General features: G+C 37.2%; 1 protein-coding gene across 3 annotated transcripts; it reads left to right on the plus strand.

Annotated features, from left to right (window-relative positions):
* Positions 1-425: 425 nt before the first annotated feature.
* Positions 426-19,608, plus strand: LOC121950864 (macrophage mannose receptor 1-like). 3 transcript variants are annotated; one of them, XM_042496946.1, is made up of 31 exons: positions 426-1,024; positions 2,719-3,075; positions 3,360-3,530; positions 4,686-4,841; positions 5,132-5,242; positions 5,818-5,955; positions 6,076-6,255; positions 6,620-6,774; positions 7,164-7,277; positions 7,831-7,946; positions 8,082-8,230; positions 8,321-8,520; positions 10,799-10,923; positions 11,098-11,170; positions 11,252-11,399; positions 11,920-11,958; positions 12,123-12,286; positions 12,403-12,470; positions 13,488-13,588; positions 13,720-13,859; positions 14,003-14,108; positions 15,123-15,247; positions 15,897-15,923; positions 16,255-16,357; positions 16,785-17,017; positions 17,301-17,466; positions 17,715-17,885; positions 17,985-18,101; positions 18,634-18,798; positions 19,204-19,230; positions 19,314-19,608. In XM_042496946.1, exons 1-31 carry the CDS (start codon positions 745-747, stop codon positions 19,568-19,570), a joined length of 4,482 nt encoding a protein of 1,493 aa, XP_042352880.1. In that variant the 5' UTR covers positions 426-744; the 3' UTR covers positions 19,571-19,608. The 3 variants fall into 3 exon arrangements, with proteins under 3 accessions (XP_042352880.1, XP_042352882.1, XP_042352881.1); XM_042496947.1 differs by lacking the exon at positions 426-1,024 and adding an exon at positions 1,758-1,863; XM_042496948.1 differs by lacking the exons at positions 19,204-19,230; positions 19,314-19,608 and having other exon boundaries at positions 17,968-18,101; positions 18,634-18,720.
* The last annotated feature ends 573 nt before the right edge of the window (positions 19,609-20,181 follow it).

Consider the following 20,181-nt stretch of genomic DNA (forward strand, 5'->3'; position numbering starts at 1 on the left):
TAAGTTCTGCAAGCTCACCGAAGCCACTAAATCCTACACCCTAAACTTTCGACTTTATTGATTCATTCCATATTTCACTTAAGATACTATGCTTGCTAGGATTGCGAAATGACTACTGAACCTGGAGCAAGGCAAAAAATGAGATAAAAATAAAAATTCCCACTGGACCATAAGAGGGACCATTAAGACAGACAGTATACCATCATCGCATTTCATAAGCCTTGAAGCTATTGTAAATTAAATGTTATCTATCAAGAAATCAAGGTGTGGTGTAATTTGTGTCTTGCAAATGAGATTTAAAATATTGTATTAATTAAAGACGTTGAAAATAGCAACCCTTGGGCATCGACACCCATTACTGTTTTGTTTTTTTTTCCTGACCGTGCAAAGAAAGCTCATAGATGTATATTGAAGTGCCAACCTTTACTTAACTTAAACCAGGAGTGCCCAACCAGTCGATCGCGGTCTACCACTGATCCCAAGTCGACCGCGAGGGGTGTAGGAAAAAATGAAAAAAAAAAAAAAAAAAGTTTTTTGGGGTGTGTGTGTGTGATATATTTTGTATTAAATGTACACTGCAGCCTATCATGAGTCATTGCCTATGCATCAGTCTCTTAAACACAAAAAAGTAAGTCACCTTTAACCTACGGTAGCTCGTGACAGGAAGTTTGACAGGAAGTTGACAGCTGTCAACAGTAGCTAGCAGCTAGCGATCAGAGCGGTTACGCACTCCTAAATGTTAACATGGCTGAGGGGAAACGAGCGAAGACCTACCATTTTCACCCTGAATGGGAGGAAGATTATTTTTTTGTTTATTCTCATTCAATTCTCATCCAAAGTCTGATCTGCAATGCAACGGTGGCGTTGGCAAAGAAAGGGAATCTGGAGCAGCATTTTAAAACGATACACGGGAGCTACGAGAGGGATTTCCCTGCAAAGACGCTTTTACGCTCCACAAAAGTGCGGGATTTGAAAGCACAGCTTGCAGCACGGCAGTCAATCTTCACCAAACCAAAGACCCAGAGTAAGGCCGCAACTATTGCTTCCTTTCACATCAGTCACGTCCTTGCTAAACACAAGAAGCCATTCAAAGACGGCGATATTGTGAAGGAAGCCTTTCTTGTGTGGTCACAGTCAAAACAGTTTCCTTTTTTATGAAAGTTTGTGTTTAACTGGTGTGGCCAATAATTTCATACTGCATTAATTGTTATGTTTGTCCACTTGCAGAGAGCAGAAGTTTAAAACTCAACACTCACGATATAATTACCACATGAAGTTTTCATGCAAAATGTGTTTTAGTAAAAGAAAAGTAATAAGAGTAAAACCTTTCCTTTTGTCTGTTGATCCTCAGTCTGTTGATCCTCATTGAACTACCTAGCCCTATGATCAAATTCATGATTGTGTGCTCTGGAGTGATACTGAGCCAACAGTGTTTCATCATATAACTGAATCGTTTCTGCTGAGATGTATTCTGCCATGTCATGAAATGATCGAAGAAGCCATTCCACAAAACACACCGAACAGTAACTAATGTTTAAAACTCTCTTAACCACAAAAAAATGTGCAGCATTTAGGACTTTCTGGCAATCAATTCTTGACAAGGTCAAGAATTTGCTTACGGAGACAAAGTTAAAAAAAAAGTCAGCACTTCCTGGTTTTGGTTATTACACAACACTTTCACCAGGACACGGGATGATTCAGTACGACTGAGATTGACTTTTGAAAATCACTTGCACAACTCTTTGAGAAATGCATGGATGAAGTCTTCAGCCGTAAGACATTTCAGAAGAATATCAGCAATGAAGATAACCTGTACAGCCTTTATGCTCCTCATCCAAACACTGCAATGTTTGGCTTTAGATGGTATCGTATTCCAACTGAGATTGTTTAGATGAGTACTGTCTTTGTAATGTGAGACTGCTGAATCGCTAACCGTGTGCCAGTGTGTATGTTGTCAAAGTGTGTCACTTGTTGTGTATTAGCTACAGTTCAGTATCAAGGTGGCTGCAGTGAAAAATAATTTCATTTATTTTTTTTAGACATAGGATGATTAGGACTTTGTTTGATTATAGAGTATCTGTTTATTTTGGAAGTATTTATATTTTCAGTATTATTGTTGAATGCAAAAATTTAAAGCTGTACCCGACTAAGAATTATGTCAGTCAAATCACATAATACTGTACAATAAGAAAATTTAACAATTTGTTTCAAAGTCTGAATGGCCTCTGCAGGAAAACCAGTTGATGGCGGCATCCACGTCACATAATGAACAAGTGATCAGCATGAATGACAAATCGTAAATATGCAGCAACATTTTTTGACAACACTAGATATCAACAATAGCCATAGACTGTATGGTATTACCTTGCTTTAAGCTGTAAATTAACCACTTCGTCACCTTATGTTGCGGTCTCTCTTTCCCATCATGTCACTGCCTGCATATCTGCAGCAGCAAAGAGTAGCCTGCATGTCAAGAGCACTCACTCTGCCACTCTCAAATCTGTAGACCAAAACGTCCCCAGAAATACACTGCACAAAAAAACGACAACTGCATCTGCGACTGATGATTCAGGCCTTTGTCTGTCGAGGGGCAGCCATAATAAAATTTAATTACAAGCAACTAAACCAACCCCAGTGATAGTTTGTGCAGTTGTTAAAGGGATTTTCCAATTTCTTTTTGTAATAAACATTTAAAAGTGTGTAATTCTTTCTCAACAGATTCACCATTCCAGCTAACAAACAAGGACACTGGTTTTTGTTTGGTTAAAACAAATAACCAATGCACTGACGTACGTTGGACAACTGGGGACCGACTTCTGGTTCAACAAAGGAATAAGTGCCTGGGAGCCGAGGGGAAAAGTGTGGGAAGTGAAATAAGCCTTTATGACTGTGATGAACACAGCGACCTCCAAAAGTGGCAATGCAAAAATGAAACCGTGCTCGCCCTCAAAGACCAAGAGCTCTACATTGAGTTAACTGCAGACAACACGGCAGCTCTCTCCAAAAAAATAGGACCCAATAACCACCTCATAATTTCAGGAACATTCAACGGTGCTTGTGCTAGAACACACAGAGGTACAGTATAAATCAGTGTTGTTTTGATGGATTTGCATTGTCCACACTACATGGTAACTATTTTAATATAATTTAAAATATTAAAATTGAATTATGAACATCAGACTTTTGGACATTATGTTAAAAATGTAATTTACATGTTAGGTTTATCCAACAGAAGGTTAAACTTGCAAACGGTAACCCAAATATTGCTATTTTCTTAACATATGTCATACAGTCATAAGTGTCTCCTACGTTTTAATTGGAACTGCACTCATCTTTGCTATGTTCTTATCACATATTAGAGCTTTATGCCATTGGTGGAAATGCAGTTGGGCTGCCATGCATGTTTCCCTTCCAGTACAATGACCAGTGGTTCTCAGACTGTACTGCGCTCGACTCTCCGGAGAGGAAACTTTGGTGTGCTGTTGAAACCAAATATCAAAGTGAGCGTTGGGGATACTGCCCAGTTACTTGTGAGTAGTACCTGTTAAAACGTATGTTCTTTTATTCTGCAATGAGAGAATGCCATAATCACAATGCTGGTGATTATGGATTGAAAATAAATGAAATACAAAAGCTTTCACAAGCCAATGTTGTAAATAAAATTATTTACATGTATACAAGATTGATAAAATGAAAGTGAAAAAACAAAACAAAAACATAAGTTGATCTAAACTTAACTGGCTTTCACTAATCTGACAGTAACATTAGTTCGTTTTATTTTTCAAACTGCTATCATCTCACCAATATGAATCTTATTTTACTGCTAACGCAAAAACCTTTCATAAAGGCTCTTGCTAAGACTGCAGAGCATAAGTGTCATGAACAGAGACAATTTAGACACTGGAATAAACTCACTTTGTTTTTTCCCGTCAATTTCACAAACAAAGAAACTCAAAACAAACTTAAGTGATCAAGTTAAATCACTGAGAACAAAATCAGTTATTCGGTACATTTAATTTTCTGCCTGACTGATGATTGGTTGACTGACTGTGCTGCTGGTCTCCCCTACCCATTTAGTCCAGAGAGCCACACCAAAGCACATTCACTGAGACATATTACTCTTCAAGCTATTTATTAATTATATTAACAACTGCTTTGAGTTCAGTGTACGTAACTTAGGGAGATTCAGCGGCATGTAATAGTGAGGATTACAGATTGCAACCAGCTGAAACTTAGAATTAGATTAGACTTTTCCCAGTGTTCACTGGTCAAAAGCTTTTTACCAGGAGAGGAATTATTGGCAGAGGTCTCCTCCTCTCCACACAAGGACTAGGTAGTTAAAACTGGTAAAATTAAATAAATAAATAAATAAAAACCTGAATGAAGCAGTTTCACCCTACAAATATGTGTTTTTCTGACATTGCTCCTTGCAGATGGGCATAACAATGGCAGCCGGGGCAAAAATGTAAAAAACGTTAAAAAAAATAAGTTGGAAATACTGACATGAGATGCAATTATTTTTTTAATCACCCACAAGCATCATTTAATTTAGAACATGCCACAAGCTTATTATTAAATAAAGCCACATCTTGCAAATAAGACAAAATTATATTAACCATACAAGAAGAAAGTTTTATACATTGTAGCAAATACAACATACTCATATTTTGTATATACACTTAAAGCGAGAGATGGCTGGACTACACACCCAACAACAGGAGCCTATTACCAGCTCAACACACAAGCAGCTCTGACTTGGCCTCAGGCTGAAGCCAGCTGCAAACAGCAGGGTGCCTCCCTGCTCAGTATCACCGATCCTCACGAGCAGGTTTACATTACAGGTAAGATGACCTTGGCTCTAAACTGAATGTGTTGATAAAGGGCGTATGTATTTAGGTGCATAAACATTACGCTTTTTAATAAATCTATAAATTAATTTGAGTCATAAAAGCACTCTATATAAAAGATATTATTTTAACATATTCTTAAATGCATTTCTTGCAATGATGCATCTGAATATTTTCATGGATACTGCTGTATAAAATAATCAGGAACTCTGAGTCTCACCAACTATTACTGGCACAGGGAAAGCCACAATATTTTATTTTATTTTTTTACATGCTCCCAATAGCACTATTAGGTAAAGAAGGCAATAAGCTTTGGACCGGGTTGTTTCTGGATCCAGAACATGGCTGGAAATGGTCTAACGGGAGGCCTTATCGCTATCTGAAATGGGACTCAGGTAAGCTTGTTTTCTACTTCAGTTCTTTTTCTTCTGATATATTCAAACTGTAATGCTGGATATCAAAGGTACACAATGCAGGATTTGTAAATTGCAGTTCGAAAAACTGTTCTCACATGCCACAAGCTGCTGTCCTGTTTTGTATGACCCACCACCAGCCTTCCATTTTCGCCCTCACAGACTTTGCTGGTCACTTTATTCAGTTACTCTCAGTACAATGCTGCAGTAATGCTGCAGATGGGTTCACGTTAGACTCAGCTGATATTCCTGTGCGCCTCAGAGATACTAAAGAGTGCCTTTGGCATTGTTATGACACAATGAGAGGAGAGACAGAAGTGTCAGTATTTGATGACCTGGGAACGAGAACAGGCTGAACAGACACACACACCTGCAGACGACATCCACAGAATATAGAGAGCGATGGAGACCTCTATTTTGTTAAATGTCGAGCATAAACATAACTTGTGTTTTGGGGGGGATTATGTGTTAGAATATGAAACTGAGATAAAAATGTGGATTGATGAGAGGCTGTTTGCAAATCCAACATGACAAATATGATTGCGATCCTGTTCTAGGACATCCAACTTCTAACCCAGGACAAAACTGTGCAGTTGTTGATCCTGCTGTAAAGTACTCTTGGCAAAGTTCACTTTGCAGCAAGAAGCTTGGGTACATCTGCTACAGTAAAGAGGCAGAGGTACTGCCTACACAAGGTAAAAAAAAAAGATCTATTCCACTCTGCCGACTCGTCTCTTCAGAACCATATAGCTTTACTGCACATCTGGCATTAAGTCCTTATATTTTTTGTTCCATCTTTGTTTTTTTATGATCAGCTGTCGAGACAGGATTTTGTTCAAGACCTTGGATTCCCTACAGAGGCAACTGCTTCCACCTCAATCGTACTCAGAAAACATGGCCTGATGCTCAGCAAGTGTGTCGCAATGAAGGAGGGGACCTGGTCAGCATCAGCAATGTGGAGGATCAAAGTTTTGTCATCTCTCAACTTGGATACAGTACGTGAAAATAATAAAATCAAATGCAAGTTCTTCTTTGAGGACATCATAGAGCACCCCTTAAATCCTCCTAGTGTTTTTCTTTTCTAGCAGTATGATGAGCTGCTTTGTTTAACTATCACAAAGGTAGATCTTATTTTATTACCACTTTAGTTACTAGATGATGGCGTAAGCAAGTACTCTACCCAATACATGCATGGCATTTGCTTTCCAATATAGCATCTCTGCACTTTTTTGCCAAAGGTCAATATAATATTTGTAGAATTATTTCTTAGCAACGACGTTAGTGTAAGCAGTCTTAAATTCAGACAACGTGGCCTGCCTCTGCTATAATAAGATCATTTTATTTTGTTCATGTCTGCAGCATCTGCCGATGAGCTCTGGATTGGACTGAATGACAGGAAGACAGAAGGTCTGTTTGAGTGGATTGACCACTCTACTGTCAGCTTCACTAGCTGGGAATTTGGGAAACCTGCTGTCTCCACTAATTTAAAGGACTGTGTTCTCATCAAGGGAGAGGTAAGGAGCATGTGTACATATTCACCTAATGAAAATGCACATAATATACACACACACACACACACACACACACACACACACAAAAGCCCCAGAGAAATTACCATCTGATTATATCTTTTAACCTGATTATTCAAGCAGAAAAATGCTGATTTTGCAGCTACAGATCAGTTTACTTAATTGTACGTGTTAAATTTAATATTAATTTAATATAGAATTTAATATATTGTCTTCTATTGTCTAATGCACATATCTGCAGCTAAATCATAGCATTACATTTCTACAGTTTTAAGACATGTGTTTTTGTTTGACATTTGATTTACCAGTGCACTGTGTGTTTCCAGTATATTTGCTCTCCATATAAAAAAATATTTAATGGTAAATTGTTGCAGAATGGAAACTGGGCTGACCATGTGTGTGAGGAGAAACACGGCTACATTTGTATGAAGAATAGTGCCTCAAAACCCAGCGGAGATGAAGTGGCAAAGGATGTGGGCTGCAAAACTGTGTGTTAAGTTTACTCACTTTTTAGTGTATCTCCAAAAAAATCTTCATCTATCTGTCGTCCTGTCGGTCAGTTCGTCATCCGTCCATCCACATATGCAAAGTTTTGGTTGTCTTTAGGGGAAAAGAAAATACAACAGTTTTCAGCTCTGCAAACCTCTGATAAATTCACTGTACTGAATTAGTACAACAGAGAAGACAACGATAGCAAGTTATCTGGTGACTGCAGTCTAGCACAAGTTTTAGTTCCAGATAGACAGATCAGATACATGGACAGATAAATATTATTATCACCAAGAGCAAAACAACCACTGAATATTACAGGGCTTCATGTTTTTTAGCGTGTTGTAAAGTTTCTCCAAATGGTTATCTAATTAAAACAATAATACTAGGAATCGTTAAATATAATTAAAACAGTTAACAACTTTGCACTTTATATGTCATTTAAAGCATCATGGTGGATTATAGCATATTTAAATTTTTGCTGATTATGGCATATGTTTGAAAATCCTAAAATGTTCCGTCACTGCTATTTTTGTTTTCTCAAAAATCGAGGGCTGGAGAAGACATGGCTCGTACTGCTACTTTATGGGGAGACAGACCAAAACTTTTGATGATGCAAAAGACGACTGCAAGAGCTCAGAGTCTTACTTAGCTGATGTTTCAAATGGGTAAGAATTTTTACTTTAACCCCATTGTACATATGTGTGATTTAAAAACACATTCTAAACAGAATCATTAATATATGGTTTTATTACTCTACAAAATTTGAAATCCTGCAATCCTAATTGTGCAGATGTTTCCAGGGTGGATAATGCCTTCCTCGTCAGCTTGGTGGGGATGAGACCAGAGAAATACTTCTGGCTAGGCCTCTCAAACCAGAAAAACATTGATCAATTTGTGTGGACCAACCAAGTCTCAGTGAAGTTTACTCACTGGAATGCAGAAATGCCAGGTATGGAGTCTTTCAAAACTCAACATATAACATGTGGCAAGAAGTGGTTTAACATTTGACATTTCACAATTTTTCACTCGACAATGACAGGTGACAAACAGGGCTGCGTTGCCGTGGCAACTGGGTTTTTCGCTGGCCTCTGGGATGTGCTACCCTGCACCAATAAGGAGAAATATATCTGCAAACACCTGGCAGAGGGGGCAGTTTTAACCCCTGCACCACCCACTTTTTCCTCTACAGGATGTGCAGCCGACTGGACACGCATAGGAGCAAGAAAGTACTGCTATAAGGTACAGTCATCTCTAAAAACTGGGGGAATAAAAAATGCTTCATTTTTAAGGATGATGAAAGTTTTTATCTTAATACAACAGTTAGATATCCTACAGGCACTGAGCAGGACTCAAGACTAAATATTTTCTACTAGTAGCACTGATGCTACCATACAGAAATATTAGGAGCTTCAGCAAAAAATTTAGGACAATGGGGGCACTACTGAGCAGTGCATGAAAGAGACATGCATGCAGATGCTTCCCCTTGTCAATCTCTAAAATCAATACTCTGACAGTCTCATTTCTTGTTTTTTTTATTGGCCTCAGGAGCTAAACAGCTTCCACTTCTGCTGATGCTAACAATTTGGGATGTCCCTATCGAATCTCAAACATCGAAAATAAAGGCTTTTTTTTTTTTTTTTGACTATTCAGGATCAGTTTTTTTTAGCTTATAAAGGCATCTGATCCCTTAATTTATGTCAGCTGTCTACTACAAGTGCATGAGAAGAGGAGAGCGTGCAGTGCTTAAACAACCTCACTGCAAGTAATATTAAAGCCAACATGGCATACGTATTAATTAAGCATAATCTGCCCAAAGGATGTGAAGACAACAAAAGGAAACCATCAGTGGAATACAGTTCATTCAGAACATAGACTACACTGAAGAAACAAACAGTAGGGGATACTCGGGACAGAGACATTTTATTGAGACAGAGATGAGACCAAAGTGAATAAAGAGAGGGTTTGTAATGTATGACTTTCAAAAATAATAATATACTAATGGATTGCAGAACTATTAATTTATTCATATCATCAAGCACAGGCTACACACTGGATTGATTATAATAACTTCAGTGAAGGCTACTTAGATTGTGCAATGTGCAGCCGTGTTATCTAGGGCAATAGAAGAATCAGTTTGGTACTCAGTAAATGCAGATATTCAATATTAAGTGACTTGGATCGGGGGCAAAAAAAACGTGGCCAGGATATTCCTTCTAACAATGTTAGCAGCAATTCTCCTGGCCAAGGTAAAAGTGGTGATGTGGACTGCCATTAATTTGGGAGAGGGTCTCTGGCAAAATCCTACAATTTATGAATGAGAGATTTGACAAGTAAGAACAGACAACTCAGAGCGGTCCACAATTCCCAAAAGGAGCTGCTCAAGCTGGAATCTACTGAGCTGATGGTGCTGCAGCAGGAGATCTCTTTCAGCTACCTGGAAAAATAGGTTTTCTAAACAGGTCATCTAAATTGTACATTTGATACTTGGGTAACCCATCCCTACCCATCCCTACTGCAACAGGTTTTAAAGCAATATTAAAAAGCAGGAAAGAAAGGGCATCGCCTTGTCGTTCACTATGCAAATAACGAGATTGGGATTTGTCTTCATTACTGAGAACAGAAAATACTGGGTTGGAACGGATTACCTTGATCCGCTCTAGCTTGAGTGTCTGGAATAATACTAGCCATATCTTGACAACTGAACCAAATTACTTGACACTTGGCAATTGTATTGCTGGGGACCCATGGCACGCAGTGTCAAATTTGGTGTGATTAAAGCACACGACATGTTCAATATTAAGAAACTAAGAAAATAAAACATGCAAACAACATCTGTGGCTTAGTGCAGAGGCCAGGGCGGGTTTCAGAGCTCTAGAGAGTATACCATGTATTCACAACAGATAATGAAGACGGAGTGGGGAAGTTACATATACAAAACTCATACATTTCAAGCATCAGCAATGTAAGTTTCAGATTAACGGCTTTTGCTCCTGGACCCATGGGAGCGCAGTCAACTGTTAAGTATTTTACATGAGCAGTTCTCAAGCGAACTGGGTGCACACTGTGAGCGAAGAGAGGGAAGGAGAGACACTGAGCTGCTGTAAGAGGAGCTGGTGGTGGAGATTATGCTTTGAGCAGCAAGTTAAATAAAGCAACTGATAAGTAGCTATAAATCCTGCAAGAATGTAACAATATATATTGACTGAGATTCTAAGCAGTACGACGGTTATAATTAGCTCAAAAATACCTAATTGTAATTTAAGAGCTGACCATAATTAAGACAATGGAAGGATTTATTAAGGAAGATTACCCTAGAGTAATATAGTTTTACACCAACTTGCACTCGTTGCCTCAGAAACAGGTAGCAGGCTGAAGGGATGTGAACAGAGAAAATTGCTGCCTGGTGCATATAGGGAAACTCTGCACATACAAAGAATGTAAAGACAATGAAACACTGTTTGCTTGTTTTTACACCACACTACCACACCACGTTAAACCTCTTTCTCTTATGATCAAGGCTTTTAGACATTATTCATCTTCAGGGGCGAGGACATGGTACGAAGCCAGAGATTTCTGCAGGGCCATTGGAGGAGACCTGCTGAGCATCCACAGTGCTGATGAGATGCAAATCCTAGAAAAAAGGTACAGTGTGACCTGACGCAGTGCAAAATTAAGAAAATACAAAACTGGTTACTGCAGTGAATGATGGTCGCTGGTGTCAAGCAGAGTACTGGCAAAAGTGTTCTTATAATACTTTTAAAACAAGCTTGAATGATCAATATAATAACCATATGATGTAATTATTGTCAACTTTAGCTATGAAAATTTCTGGATTGGACTCAGTGCCCCTGACCCAGTCACGGGCTATGTATGGAGTGATGGATCCCCAGTGAGTTAACAGTTTTCTACTTTAATAGTTGAAACTGAAGTGTAAATCACAGTGTGTTTTATTGTTTGCTTATGTTTACAGCTGCAGTTCCAACACTGGGGGGATGGAGAGCCAAACAATAGAAACAATGTTGAATCATGCGTCGTGTTATATAGTAACGGGCAGGATGGGTATTGGAGCGATGTGCACTGTGAGAGTACCTATGGATACCTGTGCCAGATCCGTAAAGGTAAAATGAGGGACTGAAACTGTTTCTGTTTTGTTTGGTTACCACAGTCTCAAAGACGAGCATGTTATCTCAGCATTCTTGACCTTCTAACAATATTTAATTCAAATTTATTTAGGCTAAGCAAATGTGTGTCCTAATTTAGGGGCTGCAGTCCTTGAATTTTAAGGTTGCATGATGCATGAATGGGTCACAGCAGTGCAACAAGGCTTTCCATTTTTATTTATTTATTTTAAATATTTCCTTTTTTTTGGCTTTTTGCCTTCATTGGGAAAGGACAGCATAAAAGGGGGAGAGGAAAGGGGGAGAGGGTGGGGGAAGACATATAACAAACGGAATTGAACCCTCAGCCGCCACAGCAAGGATTATAATAATGATAATAATAATAATAACTTTTTTTTAATAATAACTGAATTGGGAAACAGCTATATTCTCATTATACTCTCAGCTTGGTTCTGCCAACTGCCAACCCAAGGCCCTATCAGTGTTCTGAGTCTATTTTCCTCTGTCTATGTCCTTATAGACGTGACTCCAAACCCATCTCCAGCTCCTGTCACTCCAGGTAGGTGGGCCATTTGCCTATGTAACCATATAGAAAAAAACTGCAAATATGCTTTTAGCACAAACCTTATTTTTTATTGCATGATTTAAATTTGCTGCTTCTGCAACCAAAATGTGAATCTACATATGCACTGTGAAATATTACATATTTCTAATTTTTTTCAGACTACCACTTGAACTCAGACGGGTGGCTAGAATGGAATGGATCTCAGTATTATATTGACACTTGGAGAACAAGCATGGAAAGCGCTCGAAACTATTGCCAAAGAAAACATAGTGACTTGGTAATTATCAACAGTGAAGCTGAAAGTGTCTTTTTATGGAAACAGGTGAGGAATGACTTTTACTTGACATTAATGACACTTATCGTTAGCTATGACATTTAAGCTCAGAACAGATTGCTATGTAAGTAATGCTTGATTTACTTTGTGGTCTGTGAATATAGATATCAAAAACTGATGACAAGTGTCCTTACTGGATAGGCCTGGACGTAGATCTTGATGGAACATCTCGGTGAGTATGATTTCATTGATGAATAATGGGTTAAATTTAAATGAGAATTGTTAAAGAAAACTATCAAAACTATGTGACATGTAGATAATGTGACCAGATAAGTCAAGTGTTGTGTTCACAGATTATATATAAAGATCCTCAAAATCAAAGTCAAAACATCTCGATCGCCACATCGTATCTGGCTATAGTATAATAGAATATGAACCTTGACCCCTCCATGAGAGCAGATGGGAATGAGGACAAGCTTAAAAAAAAAGAAAAGAAAAAAAGTTGTGTTACAAATAGATTTTTTCCAAACATTGCTTCCATGCTGATAAGTAGTTTCTGTCATGTCTGTGTAGGTTCAGGAGTGTGATAAGTTTGATTTTAAATAGGTTTCTGATACTATAAAATAGGGACGTGATGTTATGATTGACAGATGTCTGTCTGTAAGAGTGCTTGCAGACCAATGGTACTGAGATCGGTGAGTTTATAAGCAGGACCCCAATTATGCAGCTACAGCCCGGTTAATACTGCAAAGACTCTGCCTCCAAATAATGTCACCAGCGCAAGATTGCAGCATTCATACACAGGACATTTTGGCCTCATTTTGTCGCAATGGGAGGAAATAGAATGCATCAACCATCTTCATGTACAGTCTGGGGTTGCGCTGTTTGTACTTTTACTGTAAATTTTTGAAATAATTATTGCTGCTTGGTTGGCCTAAAACCAGTGATGCTAAGCCATACTGAGTCAGACAGTTTGACAGAAATTAATTATTAATGGCCATCAAAAAAATATGACCACTAAATAAATGTGAGCAAAATAATATAAGTTCTGTTCTCCTAAAATATCTATTTAACCTGCTAATAACTGAACTATCTTTACCAGCTAGTTACTAACTTTGAATGTCTGCTGTTACATGTGGGATATAACAATATAACAATTTACATCATATAATCAAATAAGAAATTAAAATAAAATAGTGCCATATATATGCCTTTTAAATTTTAACTGATGTTATTGTGTTTCAACTAGGTGGATGGATGGTTCTCCAGTAGTGTTTCAAAGGTGGGATGAAAATCAACCTGAATTTAAAAACAATGATGAGAATTGTGCTGCCATTACTCCGTCTCTGGGTGTGTGCCATTGCATGGATTCATCTCAAACAACACAATTTCATGTAATGAATTTTATTAAGAATGCAAAGTGTCAATGCTAGACCATTCATCTAATTTTATATCATGTATTCATTTATTTTTGCTTTCAGGGTTCTGGCATGATTATAATTGTGGATATGAGACCATGTTCATTTGTAAACGCAGTGAGTCATCACCTACCAAGGCCAGTGTAACACCAAAACCTCTGAAAGGTGGCTGTCCACATAATTGGAAAAAAATTGACTCAAAGGTCAGATTTTTAAAGATTTTTTAAAAAAATTTAATAGTTGCTTGGCAGTATGGAAATACAACTGGTGTTGCATGACATGGACCTTAGATTAACTACTTTTCTTTTAAATTATCACACAAATCTGTTTATTTCTCCACCTGAAGTGTTACAGCATTATTCATACCCAGAGGGCAACATGGTTTGAAGCAAGAGCACAATGCAGATCAATGGGAGGAAATCTTGCCTCAATTACCTCAAAACATGTGCAAGGTGTGTCTTGTTTGTTTTTTCATAAAACCATCTTCTTTTTTTCTTTTAAATCCAGTTAAAACTATACTATTGGCTAGGGCTGTATTTTACAATTTATAAGTATTAGAGCCAAGTTGAAAAAAAAGGACATTATTATAATAAAGTCATATCATGTAAATAAAGTTGTAATTTTGAGGGAAAAAATTGCAATATTAATGAATGAATAGTCATAATTTTACAAGAAAAACATAAGATTAAAGACCATTAAAGACCAAGGATTGCGATGAGAGGAAACTATTATAGAGTGTTGCAAAAAGAGGTTGAAGTGGTTTGGAGTGACCTGTCTCAATTTGACTCAGGCTTGCTGATGGTGTCACCTGAAACTGTCAAATAGCGCGTGGCTGGTTTTAGAATGTAATGCACGTCACCTGCTTCAGCAGACAAACGGCTTGTATTAAAGTCTGCTGGCTAAGTCAATAAACTATCTGCAAACAGTGGGTTTGCTTGTTGTGGCATTCTCTGACAACACTCCCCCCGTCACGCCAAGTATGTTTCATTTACATCTTCACGGCTATTAACAGGTTTAACAGTCCCTGTTTCCACGGTGTTGAACAGTGAGCTGCTGCTGCTGCTCTCCGTCTGGGTTTTCACGCTAAAATGCAACTGTAGCAAAGTTTCTACTATCACTATCCCCACTTATGTTTTATGAAGCTACAAATCATATTCAGCTACAAAATGAGCATTAGAAGCAGTCTCATCACTTCACCTTGGTGTGATCAGGCAGGTCTTTACATGGCATACTGGGGCAGTACGACTAGTTGCATGTTTTAGTTCATCTGTTTGCAAATCTTTGGTCTGAACTGGTGTTTAGGAATATCTAGATCCACAGTGCAACCCAAAAAGTACTGAAACACAAATCCTTAAATGTGCTAAACAGCACATACATATCTACATGTTGAATTTTGTGTAAATGTAGGCAGAACTAGGAAATTAAAAGGTAATAAATGATACATTCAAAATGTGTTACATTTTCAGTGTCTTTGATTATGGAAATGGCTGAGCTACCTACCACAGACTTGTGGATTGGTTTGTATAGCCTTAAAGGCAATCCCTTTCTGTGGACCGATGGGCGACCGGTGGGCTTCATCAACTTGAGGGAAGTAAGTGGACACTATGCTTTATTTATTTATTTTATTTTATTATTTTTTTGGTAATTTTGAGTATTGATATGCTATGTCTGGAACAATTTTAAATTAAAATGTGACAGTTTCTCTATGAATTTAACAAGCCATCTAGTGTCTTACTTTGTATTGCATTCTCTACTAAAATCCCAAAGTTTGTGAGTAGAGACAGACACAGGCAGATTAGAGTGAAGTCTTGGAGTATAGTGTGGATGTAGTGATGTCACCCATAACGATATGTCTGAGAAAAAACAGCTAAACAACTAAATTGACAACTAGATTTAAAAATAAGAAAATAGTTTAAAGGTTGTATAAACTTTATGAAGTGAACTGTTGCCATAAATAAATGAGAATAAATGTTAATTGTTTGTTTGTTTGTTTAATGTTGTGAAATTAGCGGGTGACCTTTTACTTTAATCGCCTAACAAAAAATTATAATTGTTCCATATCAAAACGATACCTAATTCAAAATATACTTAGGCCTAACTGTGTGAACTTAGACTTTAAAAAAACTGTACATACAATGGTTATTCAGTGGTGTGATCAATTCATTGCATCTGTATTATATGTGGATAAAAAAATTGGGTTGTATTGCAAAATATTTCATCATCTTGATTTTCAATTTCAGATGCGTCACCGTTATGGTGACAGTGAGGTAAGAAAATATTGATACTTCAAATGTGATGTGCATTACCACCTCATTTGTTCTTGACTTGAAGCAAACATCAAACTTTCACAACAAGTTGGCAATATATCTAGAGCACACACAACCTTCATTAATAATTTTGATGAATTAAATGCATCAGTATTTTTGGTAATATATTTTCTGTCTGTGCTATCTCATCATGTTTATTCAAGGTGGTAATTTACATGTTAGCAGCAACATTAGGGCTGTCTACTCTTAACTTTTAATGGTAAAGATGCTTTCAGTCACCTTAATCACACCATACTTTGGGCTCTACCTCACAATCACTGTGTTTTACCAGAATCAATGTGTTGTGATAACTACCAATCCCAACAGTCGTATTGGAACGTGGGTAAAAAAGTCCTGCAATGACACCAATGGATATATCTGTCTTCAAAATGCTGGTGAGTCTATCCTCTGTTCTTACTCTTCAATGCATTTCCTATGGCCTGCATTTAATTCACATTGACTGGGACAATATTCATGTAAATGTACATGTGTTTGGGATTTGTTGGTTTGTCAATAACTCCAACAAGATTTTGTTTTTATCTTGTTTTTATCTATTTAATGAGGATACTTTGTGCTTGACTTTTCAACCCTGGCTGTTTTCCATATGCATTACATCAAAGGAAAATACTTTATCCAAAAACCGTTAGATTTAGGTTTAGGTCCCCTGGTGCAATTAGTCTACCAAGACAAGGACTTGAAGTAATTTTATTCTTCACAGGAGAATGGGGAAAGAATAATAACTTTTTTTACATAATGACAACAAAACCCATACTTTTAAACAGATGGATATCTAAAATCTGTCTAATTTCTCACCCTAAACAGACCCATCTCTCCCAGACTCTCCTGAACCAACAACCTCTACTGACTATGTCAAAGTATTTAATGACTCTATCAAGATTGTTACTCAACCAATGAAGTGGGATGAAGCCAAAAAGCACTGTGAAAATGATGGTGCCAAACTGGCAAGTCTGCGAAATGAGTGGACAAAGATCTATACTGACTTGTTGGTTTTGAATCACAACGCTCCTCTGTGGATTGGACTGAACAAAGAGGAGGTATGGGACAGAAAGTCTCTCAAACTTAAGTTTCTGTCTTTGGAAATTGTATTCTGTAATTACTGATATGAATACGTAATTTAACAATAGAAAACGCTGAATAGACTTTCAGCAGTGTTGGAGACAAGTTAATAGTTGTTTTTTTTTTTAATCGGAGGCATGCGTGTATGACTATTACATTTAAACAAAAAAACAAATTTCATTGAAAAAACAGACAAAAAAACAACAGATTGCATTTTGAATGATTGATGCGGAATGCAGTTTGACCAATCTTTGCTTTCAGACTGGTGGATATTTTAGATATATTGATGGCTGGCATGTGACCTCAACCTACTGGGATAGCTGGGAACCAAGAAGAGCCAATCCATGTGTGTGTATAAATGATAATGGAGAGTGGGAGACTGCTAACTGCAATTTGAAGCTAGGCAGCATTTGCATGAAGTCTACAGGTAAGGCTCATGTAAATTTTAATACATTCATGTGACTTATCCTAAATATTATCTGGTAAGTGTCAACTTACATTCTACCTTTAACTGTTTAGAATATGGTTACAACTGTTGCATTGCAACAATTGTAACACCACTGCATTTCGTTTTAGGTGTGATGTTTACTTGTTCTACAATATTGTCCAATGTTGCTTACTAAAATTGGATTTGAAGGCATTTACTACATAATAAATAGTCTCTCTCATTCACAGATGTGCCACCAACAGAGTCACACGATTTCCCAGGAGTTTGTCCTGAAATTTCAGAAGAAAAAAGATACTATACAAGTAGGAAAGTTTGGCTACCATTTAGAGCTCATTGTTACCTCTTTGTCACAGACACGATTGAGTGGACATCTGCATCTACTGAATGTGCAATGTATGGTAAGGACTCTCTCCTGATGTTTTTATAGATTTTCTTAATCAATCTGTGTTCAGTTTTTACTAAAGACCAACTTTTTAACAGTTTGCTTGTTTTTAAAGGGGGAACTCTTGCAAGTATTGAGGATCCTACTGAGCAAGCATTCATCAAAGTTAATGCTCAGCTGTATCGAGACAGTGAACATTCTTTCTGGATAGGCTTATATAAAACTCACAGAGGTACAGTCACAATGTTTTATTTCTCATGAGAAGAAATATTAAGCTACACTTGAACATAGAGTTTCAAAAAAATTATCTTTCTGTTAGAGAAATTCTGAAAAAGGGAGGTTACAAAATTACTTTGGTTTAATTATAAATTCCTGCTAAATAGAAAACTGTGGGCATAGTAACTATGTCTGGTTAACAACAAATGGATAATGAATTTATATAGCTGCACCAATCTATACATTTGTATGAAATATGGATCTGTTTTGTGAAATGCATTGGTCACAGTTTTCCCAAACAACTAAACAAAAAAGTCAGAAAGGTGACAAAATGTCAATATTGTGTATGCAGCTTTTTCTGCAGACTCCAAGCGAAAAATAATAATTGAAGTTATATGTGATAGGTTATAGAAGAACATATGGAAGCTTTGATGTTGCAAAATACTTCCATTTCCCTTATAAATTTAAAGAAAGAAGAAATAAATGCTACATCTGTTCCAAAAAGAAACCTAAAGGAGAGAAAAAATAATAAACTTCTTTTTTCCAAGGCACTTGGCAGTGGTTGGATAAAACCGCCATGGACTACACGAACTGGCGTGAAGGTGAACCCGAAGGCAACAATCACGATCATGTTTTGATTCAAGTTAAAGATGGGACATGGACAGCAGCTCCACAGCGCTATAACAGAGCATATATTTGCAAAGCAGCCAAAGGTGAGATCATCATCTGTAATTGGCCAGAGTTTGTCTAAAGTGTTGAAATAACAAAATTAAATAAAAATATGAGGGGCGCCCCGTGGCTCAGTTGGTGGAGTGGGCGCTCCATGTGCTGAGGCCACAGTCTCGCCACAGCAGCTGTGGCTCAGATTCCAACCTCAGCCCTCTGCTGCACGTCATTTCCTCTCTGCCTCTTTCATTCTAAGGCTGCGCTATCAAATAAAGCTGAAGGGGCTAAAAAAAAAATATCTTAAAGATTTATGTGTATATATATATAGAGAGAGAGAGAAAGAGATCTTTGTTTGAATTGATTTATCAATAGGGTATAGTGTGAATGAAATGATACAGAAATGATATGCCTTTTGTAAAGGCTTTTCTTCACCATGTTTCTTATCTTTCTAGTACCAAAACAAGCACCACAGACAACTGGTAAGTAACATCAATATTTTAATTTGCCTAATAATTTATTGGGGGTTTTTATGGCTGATCATCCACCTGTTTACTCTGTACAGTAAATCCAACAATGGATCCTCAAATCCGTGGCTACAGCATTGTGGCAGTTGTGCTAGTCATCACAGCAATTGCCATTGGGACAGCCATCGCCTTGTTCCTCTTTAAGAAATCTGGCCGCCGCTTACCTATCCCTGAAAAGTTATCCACCCTATACAACCCACTTTTCATCAACAATGAGCGGTACCAGCCTGGTATGGTCACCACCAATGTAGCAAACGCAGAGGAGGAGAAACCTGCACCTGTTATAACTGTGTGATGTAAACGCCAGTAGAATCTACTGGGGCTATATCCATATGTAGTGGGGCTATCTCCATTTGTAGTATATATATATATATATATCATATATATATATATATCAAGTAGGGCCTTTAATCAATCAAAATATTGTTGTGTTAACTCGTGATTAATTGCCAATTAATTGCAGATTTTTATATGTTCTAAATGTACCTTTAAGCGTTATTATTCCTTTTTTTTGTACTCTTATCAATATGGGAGTGGACAAATATGCTTGCTTCATGCAAATGCACATATATTATTATTTATCACAATGCCTTTGTACTCTGCTTTAAGAAAAATTAGCATATATCAAAAATATAATAATGTTCATGTTAAATTCACTTACTGCATGTTAAATAAAACATTTTGTTTCTGTTTCTATGTTCAAAAATGTTTTTAATGAATGTTTTGTTTTCAATTAATAAAATCTGATGAAAAACATCACATTTTTGCATTTTTCATGACATAATTTCAATACTTCAATCAATTCTCATTGTTTGTTGACTTCAATAACCTTTTAGCTTATGTTGTACAGATTTTAGGGATATGAAGCATTTGAAGATATTATAAGAAATTACATCACAAAAAGCA

Source organism: Plectropomus leopardus, chromosome 12 (genome assembly GCF_008729295.1).
Source record: "Plectropomus leopardus isolate mb chromosome 12, YSFRI_Pleo_2.0, whole genome shotgun sequence".
Lineage (NCBI taxonomy): Eukaryota > Metazoa > Chordata > Actinopteri > Perciformes > Serranidae > Plectropomus > Plectropomus leopardus.

Coding starts and splice junctions, on each gene's coding strand:
- LOC121950864 (XM_042496946.1), top strand. CDS start 745: ATGGCTGAGGGGAAACGAGCGAAGACCTACCATTTTCACCCTGAATGG. Junction 14,109..15,122: donor TACCTCAAAACATGTGCAAG/GTGTGTCTTGTT, acceptor TTACATTTTCAG/TGTCTTTGATTATGGAAATG. Junction 18,102..18,633: donor CTTATATAAAACTCACAGAG/GTACAGTCACAA, acceptor CTTTTTTCCAAG/GCACTTGGCAGTGGTTGGAT.